This window comes from Nannospalax galili, unplaced genomic scaffold, assembly GCF_000622305.1.
Source record: "Nannospalax galili isolate Female #2095 unplaced genomic scaffold, S.galili_v1.0 scaffold1387, whole genome shotgun sequence".
In the NCBI taxonomy this organism is placed as follows: Eukaryota; Metazoa; Chordata; class Mammalia; order Rodentia; family Spalacidae; genus Nannospalax; species Nannospalax galili.
The window spans coordinates 143,413-163,017 of NW_008355976.1; the positions used below are offsets into that span (position 1 = coordinate 143,413).

General features: G+C 42.8%; 1 protein-coding gene across 1 annotated transcript in view; it reads left to right on the forward strand.

Moving 5' to 3' along the window:
• Nucleotides 1-19,605, forward strand: part of Clpb (ClpB homolog, mitochondrial AAA ATPase chaperonin) — a 153,177-nt gene that overhangs the window by 47,084 nt on the left and 86,488 nt on the right. Inside the window, exon 4 of the mRNA XM_008854047.3 lies at nt 7,851-7,954. Within this exon, the coding sequence (XP_008852269.2) occupies nt 7,851-7,954 (104 nt within the window). The remainder of the gene's footprint in view (nt 1-7,850; nt 7,955-19,605) is intronic.

The window sequence follows — 19,605 nt, forward strand, 5'->3', positions numbered from 1 at the left end:
CAAAGAAACGTTCAATGGCTCTGAATGTCCCCAAGGAAAGCCCGGTGAAAGAGGAGTGAAAATAAAGCGTGACTTTTTTTTTTTTTTTTTTTGGTCTTTTGAGATAGGGTCTCCTGTAGCCCCAGCTGACCTAGAACTCACTATGTAGACCAGGCTTGCCTTGAACTCACGGAGATCTGCCTGCTTCTACCTCCCGAGTGCTGGTACTAAAGGCGTGTGCCACCGCACCTGACTAAAGTGTGACTTTTAAGTAGTTCTGATAATCCCCGGGATTTGTTTGGCATGTCTTTGGCTTCCAAAATGTCAGCAGTTTGGAAGGCCAGTTAGCAAAAGGTAAAAATTATCATTCACAAAGAGAAAAACAGGCAAAGGACATTGATAAGGAATCCATGAAAAAGGGAACACAACTATTACATACTTTTAAATTTTCAACTTCCTCTAATTTTCCATTCAAATCCCCTTTTCTTTCAGATGAAGTATTGTGCTCTTTTAAATTAAAGATTTATTTTATTTTAAAATTATGTGTATGAGAAGGTATGTGCACATGAATGCAGATGCCTGCAGTGGAGGGAAGAGGGGAGTCAGAGCCCCCAAACCTGGATTAGCGGTGCAAGAACAGTCTGCGCTCTTAACTGCAGAGCCATCTCTCCAGCCCTAAGCCCTGAGCAATCTGATCTTTTGCCTCCAGAATTTATTGCCCTCTCTTTTTTTCTCTCTCTCCCTCCCTTTCTCCCTCCCTCCCTCTCTCCCTCTCTCCCCCCCTCACTGGCTCCCTCTTCCCCTCTCTCTTATCCTCTCTTCCTTCTTTCTCTCTTTCTGAGATTTTGTGTCCTATGACCTGTATCTCTCCACTCCATCCCTCTAGCTTCTGAACACTGAGGTTGCTCCATGTCTTGGCTGCTGTGAACATATGAGTGCAGGTCTCTTTTCCACATTCTGGTTTCATTTCTTTTGGGTATACACCAGTACTGGGATTGCTGGTTCATACTAACTTTTTGAGTGGCCTTCATACTGTTTTCCCTAATTATTACTAATTTACATTCTAGCAACAGTATGCATGATTTTCTTTCCTTCACATCCTTGCCAACACCTGTTATCCTCTTTTTTTGGGAGGGGGGGGTCTTTTTTTGAGACAGCATCTCCCTGTAGCCTCAGCTGGCCTAGAACTCACTATGTAGACCAGGCTGGCCTTGAACTCACAGAGATCTGCCTGTCTCTGCCTCCCAAGTGCTGGAATTAAAGGCCTGTACCACCAGGCCCAGCATCCTTCATCTTTCTTTTTAAAAAAAATTTTTTTACATGTACAAGCGTATTGCCTGCGTGTGTGTAAGTATACCCATGTCCTATAATGCCTGTGTCAGTCAGAAGAGGGCATCTGGTCCCCTGGAACTGGAGTTATGTATGCATGGTTGTTAGCCACCATATGGGTGCTTTGAACTGATCCCAGGTCCTCTGTAAGAGCAGCCAGTGCTCAGCCCTCAGTCCCTATCCTTCCTCTTTTTGGTAACGGCCATTGTAGCAGGACTAAGGTAGCATTTCATTCTGTTTCCAATTTGTATTTCCTTGATGATTAGTGACACTCAACATTTTTCTTATATGTCAGCTGACCATTTGTCTTCTGAAAAATGTCCAAGTTTCTTAAACCATTTTTATATTGGCTTATATTTTGTTTGTTTAACATAAGATTTCACTCTGTCTAGCCCAGGCTGACCTAGAAGTTCTCCTCAGACTCCCAAGTGCTGGAATTATAGGAATAAGCCACTGTTACTGGTTTATATTGTTTCTTGCTGTTGAGTTTCTCATATATTTTGGCATTAACCTCATTAGACGTGACATGGAGGTGTTTAGTCTGTGCATTTACTCTGTTAGCTGTTTCCTTTGCTATGCAGAAGTGCTTCAGTTTTATAAAATCTCATTTATCTATTTTTCTTTTATTATATTTGCTTTTGGAGTCATATAAAAAATGATTGCACTGACCAATGTCATGGAACTTTTCTTCTATGTTTTCCTCTGTAGTGTCATAGCTTCTGGTCTTATGCCTAATCCTTTAATCCATTATCAGTTGATTTTCATATAGGGTATGAGACAGGGTCTGATTTCTTTCTGCTTGTAGACACTGATTTCCCGACACCATTTTATTGAAGAGACTGTCCTTTCTTCATTGTGTTCTTGCTAACTTTGTCTGAAGTCAACTGACTATAAATATGTAGGTTTATTTCTAAGTTCTTTATTATACTCCTTTGAACTTTTTGTCTGTTTTTATGCCAAAACCACATTGTTTGTATCACTATAGCTTTGTAGTGTATTTTGAAGTCAATAATGTGGTGTCTATAGCTTTTTATTTTTTGCTTGATTGTTTGGCTTTTCAAGATCTTTTGTGGTTCCATGCAAATTTTAGGGCTGTTTTTTCTATTTCTGTGAAACAGTCAACAGCATTTTGGTAGGGATTACATTGAATCTATGGTTCACAGTGGGTGGTTTGGGCATTTCAGATACGGTTCTTCCAATCTACAAACACTGTCTTTCCACTTGTGCCATCCATTTCTTTCACTGATGTTTTAATTTTCACTGTACAGATTTTTTGCTTTCTTGGTTAATTTATTCCTAAATATTTTACTTTTTCTTTTGCACTTAGTTATAAATGGGATCATTTTTTAATTTTTTTTAGATGGGTGTTAATAGAACTGTTTCTCTTTATATGTTCATTTTGCTGTTTTGAATCAGTGTTTCACTATGTAGCTGAAACTGACTTTGAACTCACTGTGTAGCCCAGGGTGGCCTCAAACTCATAGTCTTTCAGCCTTAGCCTTCCAAGTGCTGGGATTACAGGTGTGCATCATCACTTGGTTTTATGTATTTCATTTGGTATCCTGAAAGTTTACTGAAGTCATTTATTAGTTCAAACAGGCTTTCTTATTTATTATGTGTGTGAGTGTTATACCTGCATGTATATAAGTGCAGTGCCTATGGAGGACAGAAGAGGGCATCAGATCTCCTGGAACTGGTGTTATGAAGGGTTGTTAGCCACCATGTGGGTGCTGGAATTTGAACCCAGGTGTTCTGTAAGAACAGTCAGTGCTCTTAATGGCTGAGCCATCTCTCCAGCGCCCCCCCCACCTTTGTCTTTTTTGAGACAGGGTCTCCAGTAGGCCCAGCTGGAACTCACTATGTACACCAGGCTGGCCTTGAACTCAAAGAGATCCACCTGCCTCTGCCTCCCAAATGCTGGGACTAACGGCATGTGCCACCACGTCCAGCCTCCTTTAAATTACTTTTTAAGGGTTTCTGTATATAAGATATCTTATCAGCAAATGGGTAATTTTGATTCTTCCTTCCCACGTGGTGCTGGTCTTTCTGTTTGGTTGCTGTAGCTAGGACTTTCAGCACTGTAGTAAATAGAAATGGTGATGATAGACAACCCTGACTTGTTCCTGGTCTCAGAGGAAAAACTTTCAACATTGCACTTTGGGGGGTGGGGTGAGACCAGGGTCTTACTCTGGAGGCCAGGCTGGCCCCAAACTCACACTGATCTTGCTTTGGCCTCCTGAGTGCTGGCATTGTAGCTATGAGCCACCATACCTGACCTGACCTTTCATTTTTTAGTGTGATATTAGCTGTGGGTTTGTCATAAAAGGCCTATATTATGTTTCTGTACATGCCTTTTTGTTTTTGTTTTGGGTCTTTATGAGACAGGGTCTCCTATAGCCTCAACTCGCCTGGAGTTCGCTATGTAGACCAGCTGGCCTTGACCTCACAGAGATCCACCTGCCTCTGCCTCCAGAGTGCTGGGATTAAAGGCGTGCGCCACCACATTGGACTTCGGGTGTTAGAAATTGAACCTGGGTCCTTTGTAAGAGCAGACAGCGCTCTTAATCATTAAGCCATTTCTCCATGGTACATTCCTTATACACCTAATTTGTTGAAAATTTTGTCAGGGAAGGATGTTGAATTTTTTTCCTTCTCTATTTAGGTGAGCATATGGGTTTGGTCCTCATTCTGTGAATATGATATATCACACAGATTTGTGTATGTTGAGCCATCTTTGCATCTCTAAGATAAAAATGAATTTATGTCATTTGTATGGTGAGTATCAATATGCCATTGAGTCTGATTTGCTAATATTTTATTTGAGATCTTTACATCTATGTTCATTAGCAATATTGTCATTTTCTGGCTTTGGTATTAGAGTAACACAGGCCTCATAGACCTGTTCCTCTTTATTTAAATTTTGGAAGAATTTAGGAAAGATTGGAATTCATTCTTCTTTAAGTGTTTGGTAGATTTTGTCAGTAAAGCCATCTCTTTTTATATTTATTTATCGTGTGTGTGTGTGTGTGTGTGTGTGTGTGTGTGTGTGTGTGTGTGGTGTGTTAGGGAGGCATGTGTACCATGACTCAGGTGTGAGGGTCAGAGGATAACTTGCAAGAGTTGGTTCTCTTTGTCCACCACATGAGTCCTAGGAATTGAACTTGGCAACAAGTGCCTTTACCTGCTTAGTCACCTCACCAACCTGATGCTATGTTTTAATTTTTGTTTTGTTCTTGAGACACGGTCTTCCTGTAGCCCCAGCTGGCCTTGAACTCCCTATGTAGTGCAGGCTCAGAGAGATCCTTCTGTCTCTGCCTCCAGAGTGCTGAGATCAAAGACATGTACCACCACACCTGGTGAAACCATCTTTTTTAAAGAATAGTTTATGGGGAGAAGGGAACTATTAAGATGGCTCTGTGGATAAGAGTGTTTGCTTTGCAGGCGTGAGACCCTGAGTTCAGATCCTCAGTACCCATGTAAAAAGGTAGGCTTCCCATCCAGTGAGAGACCCTGTCTCAAGGCAATAGAGAGAGAGACAGCAGAAGACACCTAGCATTCTTCTCTGGCTTCTGCATGTGTATGCATGGTGAGCACACCTGTACATACATTCATGTGCATGCAACACACCACACACACACACACACACACACACACACACACACGTTTATTGAGTATACTGCAAGAACAAAGCACGGCCTAGAGTACCACCTGCAGCTTTCTTTTTTCCTTTTTTCTTTTTTAGAGCACACTTTAGTCATTGTTTTTGACACGGTACAAATACCTAAAAGAACAATTTAAAAGATGGAAAGATTTGTTTTGGCTCACAGTTTCAGAGGTTTGCATCCACAATCAGCAGTTGTACTGCTGTGTTCCTGAGGTGAGGCTGCACATAATGGTGAGGACCTCATAGTGGCCATAAAACAGAGGGAGAGAGAGAATGCCTGCACTAGTGGACCTCCTCCTTTCCCCTGAGTTCTGGGCCCCCAGCAGGTGGAGTTTAACACCCACATTCACCCCACCCTGGGTTAATGTTCGCTCTCTGGAAATGCCCTCACGGACATATGCAGAGTGGGCTTTACTAATCCCCTAGGTGCTGCTTAATGCAATCCAGTTGGCAACCAGGATTAGCCGTCATAATCACCTTCCTCATTATTAGTCCAGTTTTCTATCTCTTCATGATTCACTCTTGGTAAGCTAAATATGTCTAGGAACTTATCCATTCCTCCTAGGTCATACCCTTTGTTGAAATATAATTATTCCTAGGTCTCTTACAATCCTTTGTCTTACTATAGTATTTATAAGGTCTTTTTCATTTCTAATTTATTTCAGTTGTCTTTTTTTCATATTATGACAAAAACTTTGCTTTCCTCCTCTTTCCAGTGAACCAAACTTTGCTTTGTTGACTTTGCTGTTTCTTGGTCAGTGCTTTATTTTTGCCCTCATCTTTATCATTTCCTTTCTTCTACTAACTTTAGACTTTTAAAGATTTCTTTTTTAAAAAATTATGTGTATATGTGTGTTGGGGGGTGGTTTGTGCATGTAAATGCAGGTGCCCGGAAGGCCAGGATCTGGAGTTACAGGTGGTTGTGAACCACACAGTATGGCTGCTGGGAACTGAACTCTGGTCCTCTGGGAGAGCAGCTAGTGCTCTTAATTGCTGAGCCATCTCCAGCCCTTTCTCCTCTTTTTTAAAAAAATGTTTTATTTATTATTTTTATGTGCATGACTGTATTGCCTGCATGTGTGTAAGTGCACCTGTGTTATGCAATGCCCGCAGAGATTAGGGGGGCATCAGAATCTCCTGGAACTGGAGTTATGGATGATTGTTAGCTGCTATGAGCATGCTGGGAATCGAACTTGGCTCCTCTGCAAGAGCAGCCGCTGCTCTTAACCACAGAGCTGTCTTTCTAGCCCCTCTCTCTTCTTTTGATGAGGGCATTTATAAGCTATTAGTTTTACTCTTACAACGCTTTTGCTATATCCCATAAGTTTTGGTGTGTTGTGTGCCTGTTTTCATTTGTTTTGAGATTTTTTTGATTTCTAATTTCTACTTTTATTAATGCTTTTATTAGTATGCAAAGTAATGAATTTCATCATGGCATCTTCACACATGTGTTTCATCGGTACTTTACTCTTATTTACCATCCTCCATCCCTCCTCCTCCTCTTGCTGGTCCCTTTCTCCCCCCCGTGTCATCCCTCCTGTTTTCATGTCATGCTTGAGTGTGTGTGTGAGTGTGAGTGTGTTTTCTGTATTCATGAACTTTTTAAGTTTGCACTACAGAGTGATGGGTTTCATCATGTCATTTTCGTAGACTATGTGCTCTTATACTTGGTTCTCATCGATACTCCTCTCTCAGTGCCCTCCCCTGCCTTAGTTGGGTTTTTTAAATTATTATTATATTTAAACCTGGATTCCACATATGAGAGAAAACATGATGTTATCTTTCTGAATCTTACTTATTTTATTTAACAACCTGCTCTCCAGTTCTATTTTCTTACAGTTGAATTAATTTCATTTTTCCTTAAGGCTGAATAAAACTCCATTGTGTTTATAGCATGTTGTATTTATCCATTCATCTGTTGATGGGCCTCTGAGGCTGGGTCCCTTTTGAGCTTGTTTGACTAGTGCAGCAGTAAACACGGATGTGCAGGTATCTCTGCTGTATACTGACTAGGGTTCCTTTGGGTTTTCACCCAGGAATAGTGTGGCCAGCTCATATGATAATTCTGTGGTAGTGGTGGTGGTGGTGGCGGCATGACTAGTTTATACGATAATTCTATTGGCGGTGGCAGCCAGCTCATATGATAATTCTATTGTTGTTTTGTTGTTTGGTCGGTTGGTTAGGTTAGGTTTTTTAAAATATTTTATTTATTATTTTACTATATGTGTGTGAGTATGTTGCCCACATGTATGTAAGTTATAAGTGCACCTGTGTCATGCAGTGCCCATGGAGGTCAGAAGGGGTCATCAGATCCCTTGGAACTGGCTTTACGGATGGTTTTTAGCCTCCGTGTGGGTGCTGGGAATTTAACCCATGTCTTCTACAAGAGCAGCCAGTCCTGTTAACCACTGGAGACATATCTCTCCAGCCCCTTGCTTTGTTTTTTTTTTTTTTTTTGGTTTGTTTTTGTTTTTAGTTTTTACTTTGTTGTTTTTGGTTTTGTGGGATTTGTTTTGTTTTGTTTTGTGTGTGCTTTTGTTGTTGTTGTTGTTGGTTTTTTTTGGCTTTTTGAAATAGGGTCTCCCTGTAGCCCCAGCTGGCCTGGAACTCACTATGTAGACCAGGCTGGCCTTGAACTCCCAGAGATCCACCTGCCTCTGCCTCCCAAGTGCTAGGATAAAGGCATATGCCACCATACCAAGCTTACTTTGTTTTTTAAAGATTTTCTAAAAGAGTGTGTGTGTGTGTGTGTGTGTGTGTGTGTGTGTGTGTGTAGCGTGTGTGCCTAGTGTCCATGGAGGCCATTTGATAAATGGTCTGTGTTTTATAATTGTGAAAAACAGACCTTGTGACACTCTGCTTTTCCAATTGCTTCCAGTGTGGTACAGGTCCTGCTTGCTGCTGGGGCTGACCCAAACCTTGGGGATGATTTCAGCAGTGTCTACAAGACTGCCAAGGAACAGGGAATCCATTCTTTGGAAGGTAAGCATGGGCTGCCCCATAACTCTGGGTGTTTCCCCTGTGGGTTCCACAAGCCTTGCTCAGTGCCAGTGGGCACTCATGGATATCCCCAAGGATATCCATATAGATGTCCTTCACAGTCCTTCTTCAACACAGAAGTGTTGGGGAAAGAAATCAGAGCCTGAGTTCGTGGCCTGGATGAGGTAGGGCACATTTCACCTGGTGTTCTCCTGATATAGGAGCCTCAGATGAGCAGCAATGGAACAGATTTCAGTGAAACAGTTGGGGAAGGTGCATAGGAGGTGTGCTTGCTCCTTCCCCTCCTGCAGACCTACCTGCCCCAGTATCCTAATTAGCCTTACGGTTCTCTCAGCCATAGAAGTCCCTAAGAACTACTCTGAATTATTCCAATGTTAGTGTATGTGCTGCCAAAGTAAGATGAGAAATACTCTGAATATTGCTTTTTTGATATGTAGTCTTCTCTCTGAGACTGGTCCTTCCCTATACTGTGATCTAGCATAACTTGCAGACCTTTTGCCTCAGTGTCTGTGCTATAAAATGAAGTTGTCATTAGTGCGTCTTAGGTTGTCCTATGGTAATTAACAGGACTTGAGAAGAGGTGTTGTGCCACCAGTCTGTTCAAGGACACCTGCTCAAATCAGTCTGTTGCCTCTGGTGAGTTGTTCTTTCAAAGTGAAGTTGGAAAGAAGGCAGGTTGCATTGGCTGCGGACAAATGAGCATTTTATATTTGAGCTTTTGCCTGTGTAGACTGTGCCCATTTCCCACCATTGTTCTGGATCACCCAAACAGAGTGCTATTCCTCTGAGACTTAGGTGACAGGGCAGCTGAGCAGTTTTGGAGTTGGTACTAGTGCCATAAGGATAATAGCCCTGCTGAGTGCCTAAAAGTCAGAACATGAGCCCTGGTGGTTCAGCAGAGAAGGAAGACATTTACTGCACTCAATCCTCTGAACAAGTGAGGCAAGACTGACATGGCTCTGTGATAGCCCGGAGCAGAGATTTGGTTGTTACTGCAGAGAGAAAGTTTCTTTAATCAGTGGCATGAGGGCAGTGTCCAAGAGCATCAGGGCATTGTGCCCACATGAAGTGTGAAGTCACTTTGCCCTCGGCAGCTCTTCTGAGTGTGCCCTGAATCTTGGCCTCTTCTGTGGTTATTTGAACTCTTGCCTGCCCATAAGTCTTTTCTCTGCTCCCCAGCTGACAGTTGCATGTGCAGGCCATAACCTGTGCCTCTGCAGATTCCCCACTGAGCTGGAGGAGTGCTCACTTTATACTTCAAACAGAGGAGAAGTTCAAGAGTGCCAGACTTGCAGTATATTTGCCACCTAAAGTAGACTTAGCTGATGGGCTGTTCTCTTGTCACTCAGACATACCATCCCATCAGTCTTGTGTTTGGGTGCCTGCGCCAAAAAGCAAAGCGGCTATTTGTTAAACATTGGGGCCCAGAAGGGGGCAGGGGGATTCTCTTGAGTGCCTGCTCTTCTGCTCTCAGAGTCTTAGTGGGCTCAGGAAATACTTTGATTTCATAGAATCTAATCCAGCTCTTGCCACTACACTGGTCTTCGTGGCTTGCATTCAACTTCTGTAGCTTTGTGCTAATGCTTCTCTCCAGCTTGGTCATGTTCATTCTAAATCAGTACAGGGTAGCAAGCTTTTTCTAGCAGTAGCCAGATGGTAAATACTCTTCAATACCAAAATAACCTTAGATGGCACCAGAACAGGCTTTGTGTTTATTTACTTATTTGTTCATTTGGTCAAGCCCCTCTGATTTCTTTTTAACTCTTATGCCAGCCAGCCTTCGTTCTAGGTAAATAAATAAATAACAAAAGGTTGCAAAAAGCTTTCATTAAAAAAAAAATATGAACGATCTCTTATTTTGTATCATCTGCAAAGTAAGTGTAGACTTCCTGTGGCTTCACTTATTTAAAGTTGTTTGCTGGTCCTCTCCTCTGTGCTGGCACTAGTTAACTTGGATGAGCTCCTGCATCATGAACTTTTTGGATCAAAATGAGCATAAGGACATTATTAAATTCAGAATCCTTGAGCTCATGAACAGGACAGTTTTGATGCATTATTCAACATTCACAACTGTAATCCACCGAAGTTCCCCTTTTCTTTTCTTTTCTTTTTTTCTTTTTATTTTATGTGTATGCATGTATTGCCTGCATGTAGGTAAGTGCACCCGTGTCATGCAGTGCCCTCGGAGATCAGAAGAGATTGTCAGATCCCCTGGGACTGGAGTTACAGAAAGTTGTTAACTGCCATGTGGGTGCTAGGATTCAAATCCTGGTCTTCTATGAGAACAACCAGTGTTCTTAACTGCTGAGCCATCTCTCCAGCCCCAAAGTTCCATCTTTTGCATCATGTTTCTCTATTTTGTCTACAAAATTATATTTTCTGCCATTTGTTGCTCAAATAAAAATGTGCCCAGCATTTGTTTTCCTGCCCTTAGGTTCATTACCTTGGGTTATTCTGGAATGTTAACACCTTATTCTTAGGGAACCTGTGTGGAGCTTGGAAATCAGCAGAGCACATACAAACCAATTTTTTTTTTTTTTAAATTCCAGGACTAGAGATGTTGTTCAATAGTAAAGTGCTTGCTAGTAGGCATGTGGCCCTGGGTTCAATCCCCAGCACTGTTTACAAAAAAAACCTAGAATTGTTGAGTCATTAATAAGCTCATTATCAGTGGTCTATAATCAACCCCCCTCCCCCCATTGCAGACTACTTTGCAGCTTGTCTTCTTTTTAGATTTGCTTTGTTCTCCATGTGCCATGCTTTCAGACTGGTGCCAGGATGACACAGTCCTTCAGTGTCTTCTCAGGGCTCTTCTCAACACTTAGCAGCCTCCTGTGTGTCCAACCTGCATCTCCCCACATATCCCAGGTTAACTATGAGTGTGTAGATCACATGTTGTGTTCCAGTGTCCAGAGGTCCCCTTAGCTGTGCTTTCTTGCCTTTTCCACTTCCTGACCCCTTGTGCTTTTACCCCTCTATCAGTGTTCATTGTGTGCCTGCTCTGAGGTAGGCACTCTGCCAGCTCTGGGTCATCCTCATTGGTGAAACAGAAAGAAGTGTAAGAATCCCATGGTTCTCTTTCCTTTTGACTGAATTGACTTTTTTACGGGAAGTAACCTGACTGGGGAGATGTATGAGGAGGATAAGGTAGAACAGAAGGCACATACATCCCTTTCACACAGAGAGTTGTGCTATCACACAGGAAAGCCACAAGCTCAAGACAGCTGGACAGTCCTTCACTATCAGAGCATAGTCATTCCCAAAGTTCTTCATCTTAAATTCACTGCATTTTGCAATTGTTGTTTCTGTGGGTCTCAACCTTTACTTGGTGCTGAGAGAAGATGATGAATTGTAATTTGTGACCTTGGCAAGATTTCCCTACTATCCCTTGTCTATCTATCTGTATTGCTGTAATGATCAAGACATAAAATAATGTGACGTGTGAATTACAAAGTTCTCTCCAGTTATAATTGCTTGTTAGTTCTATTTATTTATAATCCAACATGATTTTACTGTGTGTTAGGCACTCTGCCAGATACTGGGAATATCTAAATGAATATGCATGGTCTGGCCCTTCAACAGTACTCCCTTTCAAGTAATAAGATGGACCTTAGAGCAAGGAGTCACACTAAAGAGTGGTAAAGGAAAAAGTAGCTAGCTAGCTATATGAAGGATGTGGGTATTACAGAGAGGTGGTGATGGTCTTTTCCTGAGAGCTGGTTCTGTCTGAGACATGTCACTGGGTAAGTGACTTTGAATTGGGTTTTAAGGATGAATTGGATTTCCAGGCTGACTGAGAAAGATCCTCCAGGCAGAAGTATGGGTAGAGAATGGTAGATAGCAGGTAGTACCATCTGCCCTGGTTCTGAGAACAGGAGTAAGTGGAAGAAAGTACTTGGAAGACCCTCACAGCACAGCTCTAGGGAGCACTTCCTGCATGCTGAGAGCCATTAAAGGATTTTAAACAGGGGAATTCACATTTTCAGGTAGACTATTTCAACTGGATAGAGGAGGACTCAGATCAGGAAATTAGTAGTGATTCCTGACCTTTTGAGGATAATGGACCCCTTTAGGAATCTGATAAGTTTATTCCTCTCTTAAAATAACATTTCAGTTTTCTACTGATCCTACAGGTACTCTTTGGGAATGAAGAGAAAAATAATAGGAAGATTTTAGGAAGAGGTTGAGTGCTCAGGGGCTTGTAAAAATGGATAGACAATTGATGTTAGGCACCCATACCAACTCCTTTGTTTTTGATTTGGTTGTATAGCTAGGTGTCTGGGAATGGCTCTCACAGGAGTAGTCTAGGAGGAGATGGGGTTTGAGGAGTCACCAACATTTGCTTGGGAGTGAAAACAATGGATGTGCCTGAAATTGCTCTAGGGAAGAATTTAAAGTGAGGAAAGTGAGAAAATGGGGGGACAAATCCCTCCCTCTAAGATACCAGCATTTAGAGTGTGAGACTAAGCCAGGAAACTAAAAGGTTTGAGATACTTTGTGTCTGTGTTGCCTGCTCAGAACAGGCACAGCCTGAAGAGGAAAGAAAGGTCTTTGCTCTCTTCACTGAGGCTCTGTCATGGGTTGGCCATGCCTAGGGAAACCCTTTCCCTGCCTTACATACCAGCACTACACACTGGGGGAAGCCTGCTCACCCAGGTACATTGCAGACCCATCCTTGTTGTCAAGGTTGGTGTTTCTGGGTAAAGATAGGCTTGCTGGCCCAGGTGTGCTTGGTGTGGGATCTCCTTGGCCTTTCCTTCACAATCTATGCAGCCCTCAGAGCATCACCTTCAGAGGCATGATGGTGCCCTAGAGAAAGGTTGAGCTGCACTGCCAGGAAGCAATGGTCATCTAAACCTGGTCACTGACTGGCTATGTGATCTTGAGCAAGTGACAGAGTCCTTGCCTTCTAGACTTTACATCTGTGATAGAAGGGTAGCAAAACCTATCTTATATTAGAGATGATCATGTGTATGTAAAACTCCACAACATTTAACAAAGTTCTTCGTTTGAGGTGGGTTTGGGTTTAGTGTAAGACAGAATACTGTTTAGAAGATAGTGAGCAATGCACCACCACTCAAGGGGTATTAACAGGCTGGATGTCTGCCCATCAAGAATTCCTTAAAGGGGATTCTTGGTCACTGGAGTATGATTTCTAAGTGCTTAGGTCCACATGGAGCAAGTAAGATACTTAGCTGGGCTTTGGAATTAGAGAGGGGAAAAGAAAACATGTTCTAAGGAGGGTCACAGGTGGGACAGATGTGAGGTGAAGCTGGGACTGCAGCCATTCCTCTGCCTGCTCTTTCTCTGTTGTGACCACATTCTCTTCAGTGCCTCCAGCCCACTCCAAGAAGAGTTCCACTTGTGGCTGGGTGGTAGGTGGTGAGCTCCAATCCTCAGGTGGAGGAGGCCGTAAATTAGTGGTAACAGTAAACAAGTCGCCCAGGCGGGAATGCCGCAGGCTGCTTACAAGTAAGGGTTATAAACATCCAGTGTCTGGCGCTGTCAGAAATACAAGTGAGTACTCTGAGCGCCTCTCATATACAATTAAAACAATAAAACACAGTAGAAACGTGGCCAGAACAGCCTATAAATCAGCTTCACTTCTCAGCTCCGAGTGGCAGCTGAATAAAGATGAGTTGTATAGAACTGGGTTGGCATAGGGCTTTTCTGGGGTAGAGGCTTGCCAGACTGGACCCGCCAGGGCCAAGCCCTCCCACCCGAGAACCCCTTCCCATGGAGACTGCAAGTCCTAGGCCTGCTCTAGCTGACCTCCCCATCTCTTGTCTTCAGATAGGGGACAAGATTATGCAAGCTGGCGTATCACAAACCAATGGACAAGTGCCCTGGAGTTCAGGAGGTGGCGAGGAGTCCCCACTGACAGTAATGGAACTGCTCTCTATGCAATAATAGTTCTCCCTACCCTCCAGGCCATGCTAAGACACGGTCTCACTAACTAGTTCCCTATAAGTAACTACCCAGTGTATAAGTTAAGCACAGTGTATCCAATCTTACCCCAGCACAGAGAGGTTTGCCCCCAAAGAATACAGACTGATGGGAATGCAGAGTCTCCCAGGAAAAAGGAATCTCTTGGAGAGCTTGGTAAAGCAGATTCCTGGACCTCACCTCCAGAGATCTGATTCAGTAGGCTTGGAGTGGAGCCACACTGCTGCCAGGCTCCCACTCTTCGAGTAGCACAATCCAGACCACAGGTGTTACTTGCAGTCTTATGCTCCAACTGCCTTAAAAATACACCTTAGGGGACTAGAGAGATGGCTCAGCAGTTGAGAGCACTGACTGCTCTTGCAGAGGACCCAGGTTCCATTCCCAGCACCTACATGGCAGCTAACAACCATCCATAACTCCAGTTCCAGGGGAATCCAATGCCCTCTTCTGACCTCCTTGGGCATTGCATGACATGGGTGTACTTATACATATGCAGGCAATACACTCATACACAAAAAAATAAAATTAATAAATACTTTTTAAAAAATATACCTTGGCCTTGGTGTCCCTGGAAAAGAGACCTTAGTTTGTCACTCTAAGCTTCACTCATAGAGAGGAGATGTGCTTAAGCCATGGTATTGTGGTTTTGTGGAAACTTTAGTAGCTGTGACACCTGGAGCAATTTTCTAGACTTCTTAGAAGTTATCAGTCCTAATTTGTAAAGTAAATAAAAGTTTTGGGAGAGCTGGAGGTAGTATATTTATCCCTCTTCTAAAGCCTAGTACATAGAGGGGGTTCCATTAATGGAAATCTCTGTTTTTGCATCATTATGATCATTAGTCTCATCATGTTTATAGAAAGCTGCAGTTTTGATACAGCCTTCCAAGTGTTTTTCTGTGGTAGAATCTACCATCCTCAGAAAGCCAAACACTAATTTGAGTTATCTGTTACCTAACTGCATGACCTTGAGTAGTTCATTGTGTCTCTGGGTACTGGTTTTCTCTTCTATAGGGAAATGTTTCCCACACTGTAGGTTTGTTATAAGAATCATTTGAATGCTGGAATGGTATTGTACACTTGAAATCCCAGCACCCAGGAGGCTGAAGTAGGAAAATTGAAAGTTCACGGCCAGCCTTGGCTACCTTGTGAGACTCTTCCCCCCTTGGGGTCAATTGAAGTATTTATAAAAGCACTTGAGAAAATCCAAAACATTGTGTAAATGTAAGGTGCTAAGGATATCAATAATAATGAAAATTAAAAACATGACCAAGACCATACTAGACAGGGGTCCAATCAAAAGTACAGATAACAAGGGCCATCATAACTCAGATAAAGAATCAGGCTAAAACAGTAAGGAAATAAAATAATCTTTGAGTCTCAAAGTCTAAGAAGGCTTGAGGCAGCTCCTGGAAGGCTGATAGGTGGTTGTGGATAGATCTGAGGTGGGAAGGCATATGTTGTGTCCAAAATTCTCAGAAGTGGGAAAGAGGCCTTTGTTTAGGCTGGTTGTGAACATGTTAGAGTGCACCATCCATGCAGTAGAAGGTTCCTTTTAGAGCCATAGCCATGGCAGCACAGCATTAATAAGACTGGGGTAAATCAAGACACAGGACTTTGTCATTACACTATAGAGGTGCCTGGAAAGCCCTAGAAGGAGAAGGTGCTATAGTAACTGACCCAGTGTGGAGCAGCAGGAAGTGATCAAGAGGCCACACCGCAATGCCAGCTACAACAGCAGCAGATGACATTTATTGGTCCTGTATTTTATGCAGCCTCATGATGTGGTCACTAAAGGAAACTGAGGCAAAGCACTGATGTCCAGTGCCAACAAAATATCTCCCACTCTTGTCTAGAGAACCCAGAAACCAAACCAGCCAACATGTGCCCCTCACCCAGTCTGCTAAGACCTCTGGCCTCTCCAGAGGCTTGGAAAACCACCAGGCCAAAAGCTCGTTAGGCAAGTATTTTATTAATGCCCTGCCTCTTCCTCATCCTTGCCCAGGTCCACTCAGCATCTTGTTGCCCCTCCAGGGCCAATACTGCCGTAGAGTCGCCAGGATGGACAGTGCACTGTCACTCCATCAGACATTTTGACCACCTTCGAGATGAAATGTATCAGCCAGTTAGGTTAATTGTTTCCATCCAAACCTACACACACACACACACACACACACACACACACACACACACACATGTCTCTCTCCCCTAAGAGAAACGAGGACATTTTTCTCCTAGGAGAGACTAGTTGACATGTTTTATTAAAAAGAATAAATTTGGTGCATTTATAAAAATAAGAAAAAAGTATGATGGGGTGGCAAAGAGCTAGTCTTGTGGTTTTTAACTGATTTACATATTTTGTGTATAAATATTTTTTCATCAAAAGTTCCAAATCAGGGTTGGGTCCCACACACCACACAAAATATATTAGAGACATTTATATGGATAGCAGAAAGGGAGACAGAGGGCTGAAATTTTCCAGGCACCCAGTGATTGATGGGGGCTGAGGCTCCCCCTGACGCTTTATTGAGTTTCCGATGATTATCTCTCGCTGAGACATTTTTTACAGATGACGGTCGAGCTGTCACAATGGACCATGGGGGAAAAAAAACCAACAATAATAACACTTTAATCTTTTTACTGCACTGCTCCCTAGTATCTCAGATTCATCTTCCCTGACGCACGCAGTTCATTATTCTGCCCCTCCCTGGATGGGAAATAAAGGAAAATAAATATATATGTAGACACACTTACCCACATACATACACACAACACAGAGTATATAAAAGAGACCACCTCAGAACCAGAGAGGGGCAGAATTTATTGTTCTTTTTGCAAGTGTTGAGGTTTATTAGTAGAGATGCTTGGTTGGCTTGGAATTGGCTATTAATTACAGCATTTTGTATTTGTTTTTTATTGCAAGTTTTTAACATCTTCAAGAAAAGGCAGAGGAGAGGCAAGCAGGTGCAGAGATGGGGCTCACTGAGGGACCAAGTTGGACCAGCCAGGTTGCATAGGAGTCTGCTGAGAGGCAGAATCCTTCCTCTTGTTGCTAGCCTGTCCCAGAGGATCCCTGGAGCTGAAAGAATGCTGCTTTGATGAGGATAGGAGAGAGTGAGCACAGGGTAGTTACAGAACAAATCAGAGGGACCCTGATGCCTCTGAGCATGGCATGCTATTCTAAGAGTTAGGGGAAATGAGAAGTAGAAGTTGAAGGAGCGTGGTGCACACCTTTAATTCCAGCACTCGGGAGGCAGAGGCAGGCATCTATGAATAGAGGCCAGCCTGGTCTACATAGTGAGTTCTGGGGTTACAGGAAGACCCTGTCTCAAAAAAAAAGAAAAGGAGGAGGAGGAGGAAGAAGTTGTTGAAGTAGAGTTTGGGTTGATGGATAGAGTAACACATTCTTAGGAGTTTACCCAACTTTTAAATTTGATTATCAGGAAGGTGACATGGCCTCTGGAAAGCCAAGTCCCACCTGGTTCTCTGATAAAGGAGGGGCCCTGGGCCAAAGAGCATGTCACATAGTCTCCTTAGGGCCTACACAGGGTCAATAACCTGTCTTCAAGTTCCTTGCTAACCCGCCTTCATTTTCATGGGAATGAGAAAAGATGGACCTGTGCTTCCTTTAGGAAGACTGCACTGCATATGTCCAGTGAATAACTGCTGGAAAGGGTTCTGCCTGACCTGATAACTCTCACATTTTAAGTGTTCAATAAATGGAAGCTGTTATTGTCTTTCTTCTCTAAGAGTTGTAGATTTAGGTATATGAGTTCTGGAATGAGGCTCAGTCTTGGAACTTTAGCCTTCAGGACTCATCTCTGACCCCTCCCCCAATGACTATGAAATGAGTGTCTGCTATTCTACAGTATTGGTGTTGGGCATGGTTCTAACCAGAGTCATGACACTGTCAGGAGGAGAAAGCATAATATAAACTTAATTCTGTTTACTGGCTCCTTTCTAACAGACACTTTCGTTTATTTAAAGTTCATTTATTTATTTTGAGACAAGGTCTCTCGCTATATAGCCCTTACTGACTGGGCACTCACTTTGTAAACCAGATTGGTCAGGAACTCACTGAAATCCTCCTGCCTCTGCCTCCAGAGTGCTGAGATTAAAGGTGTGCACTACCACATCCCCACATCTAGACTTTTTTTGTACAAGAACTCTGTAACTCACGTAGCCTAGACTGGCCTTGAACTCCCGAACCTCTTGCAGACTCTATCTTCAAAGTGCTGGGATTGTAGGCATATTAATTGTACCCAGCTTACACTTTTTAAAAAGATTTGTGTGTGTGTGTGTGTGTGTGTGTGTGTGTGTATGTGTACGTACATACATGCCTGTGGAGGTCAGAAAGGGGGCCTTGATCTCTGGACATGGAGTTACAGTCATTTGTGAGCCACCTGATGCAGGTACTGGGATCTCCAACCCCAGCTTACACTTTTAAATATATCAGCCTTATCAAGATTTAATTCATACATTGCAAAATTCACTATGTAAGATATATAATTTACTGATTTATACTATATTTACAAGAGTTATACAGTCATTACCATGATCAACTTTAGAACATTTTATCACCTCATAAAAAAGTCCCATATACATTATCAGTTATTCTGTTTTCTCTCGACTGCCTCAAGCCCCTGACAGCCAACAGTCTCTGTCTCTGCAGATTGCCTAAACTGGACATGCCATGGACATGGCATCATATGGTCATTTGTGACTGACTGCTTTCACTTAGCATTGTTTCATCCATATTGTGGCAGATATCAGTACTTCATTCCTTTTTATGGTTCCCGTAATAATCTGTTGTGTGGATATGCCTCATTTTGTTTATCCATTCATCAGCTGATGGGTATCAGGATTGTTTCTACCTTTGGCTTTTTAAAAATACTTCTTAAATTTTTATTTTTTATTTTATGTGTATGAGTGTTTTGCTTGCATGGATGTGAGTGTACTACATGTATACAATGTCCACAGAGACCAGAAATGGGATCCCCTGTGTCCTAGTTTGTTTCTCCATTGCTGTGACAAAACATTCTAACCAGTACTAACTTGAGGAGGAAAGGGTTTATTCAGCTTACATCTCCCAAGTCACAGTTCATCAGGGAGCCCAAGGTAGGAACTCAGGGCAGGAACCTGGAGGCAGGAGCTGGAGCACAGGCCATGGAGGAACACTGCTTACTGGCTTGCTCCCCTGGCCCCTGCTCAGCCTGCTTTCTTATCCAACACAGGCTTATCTGCCCAGGAGTAACACTACCCATAGTGGGTTGGGCCCTTCCACATCACTGAACAATCAACAGGATGCCCCACAGACATGGCCACAGGCCAGTCCAATGGAGGTAATTCCCCAATTGAGGCTCCCTCAACCCAGGTGTGTCAAGTTGACAGTAAAGCTGTCCAGCACAATTGACCCCTTGTTAGCTTGACACACAAACACATCACTATTAAACCATAACCTTTCCAATTCTTATCCCCAAGATACGATGTTAACATTAATATTACAACATAAGACCTTAAAAGCCCCACAGTCTTTAAAAAAAAATCGAAACACTTAAACATCCACAGTCTCTTTTAAAAGTCTCTTAACTGGGGGCTCCTGTAAAAATCCAAAACAAGTACTGTCTTATTCAAAGGGAAAAATGAGGCACACCTAAGCAAAACCGAAGTCCAGCAAAGTAGCTCAAGCC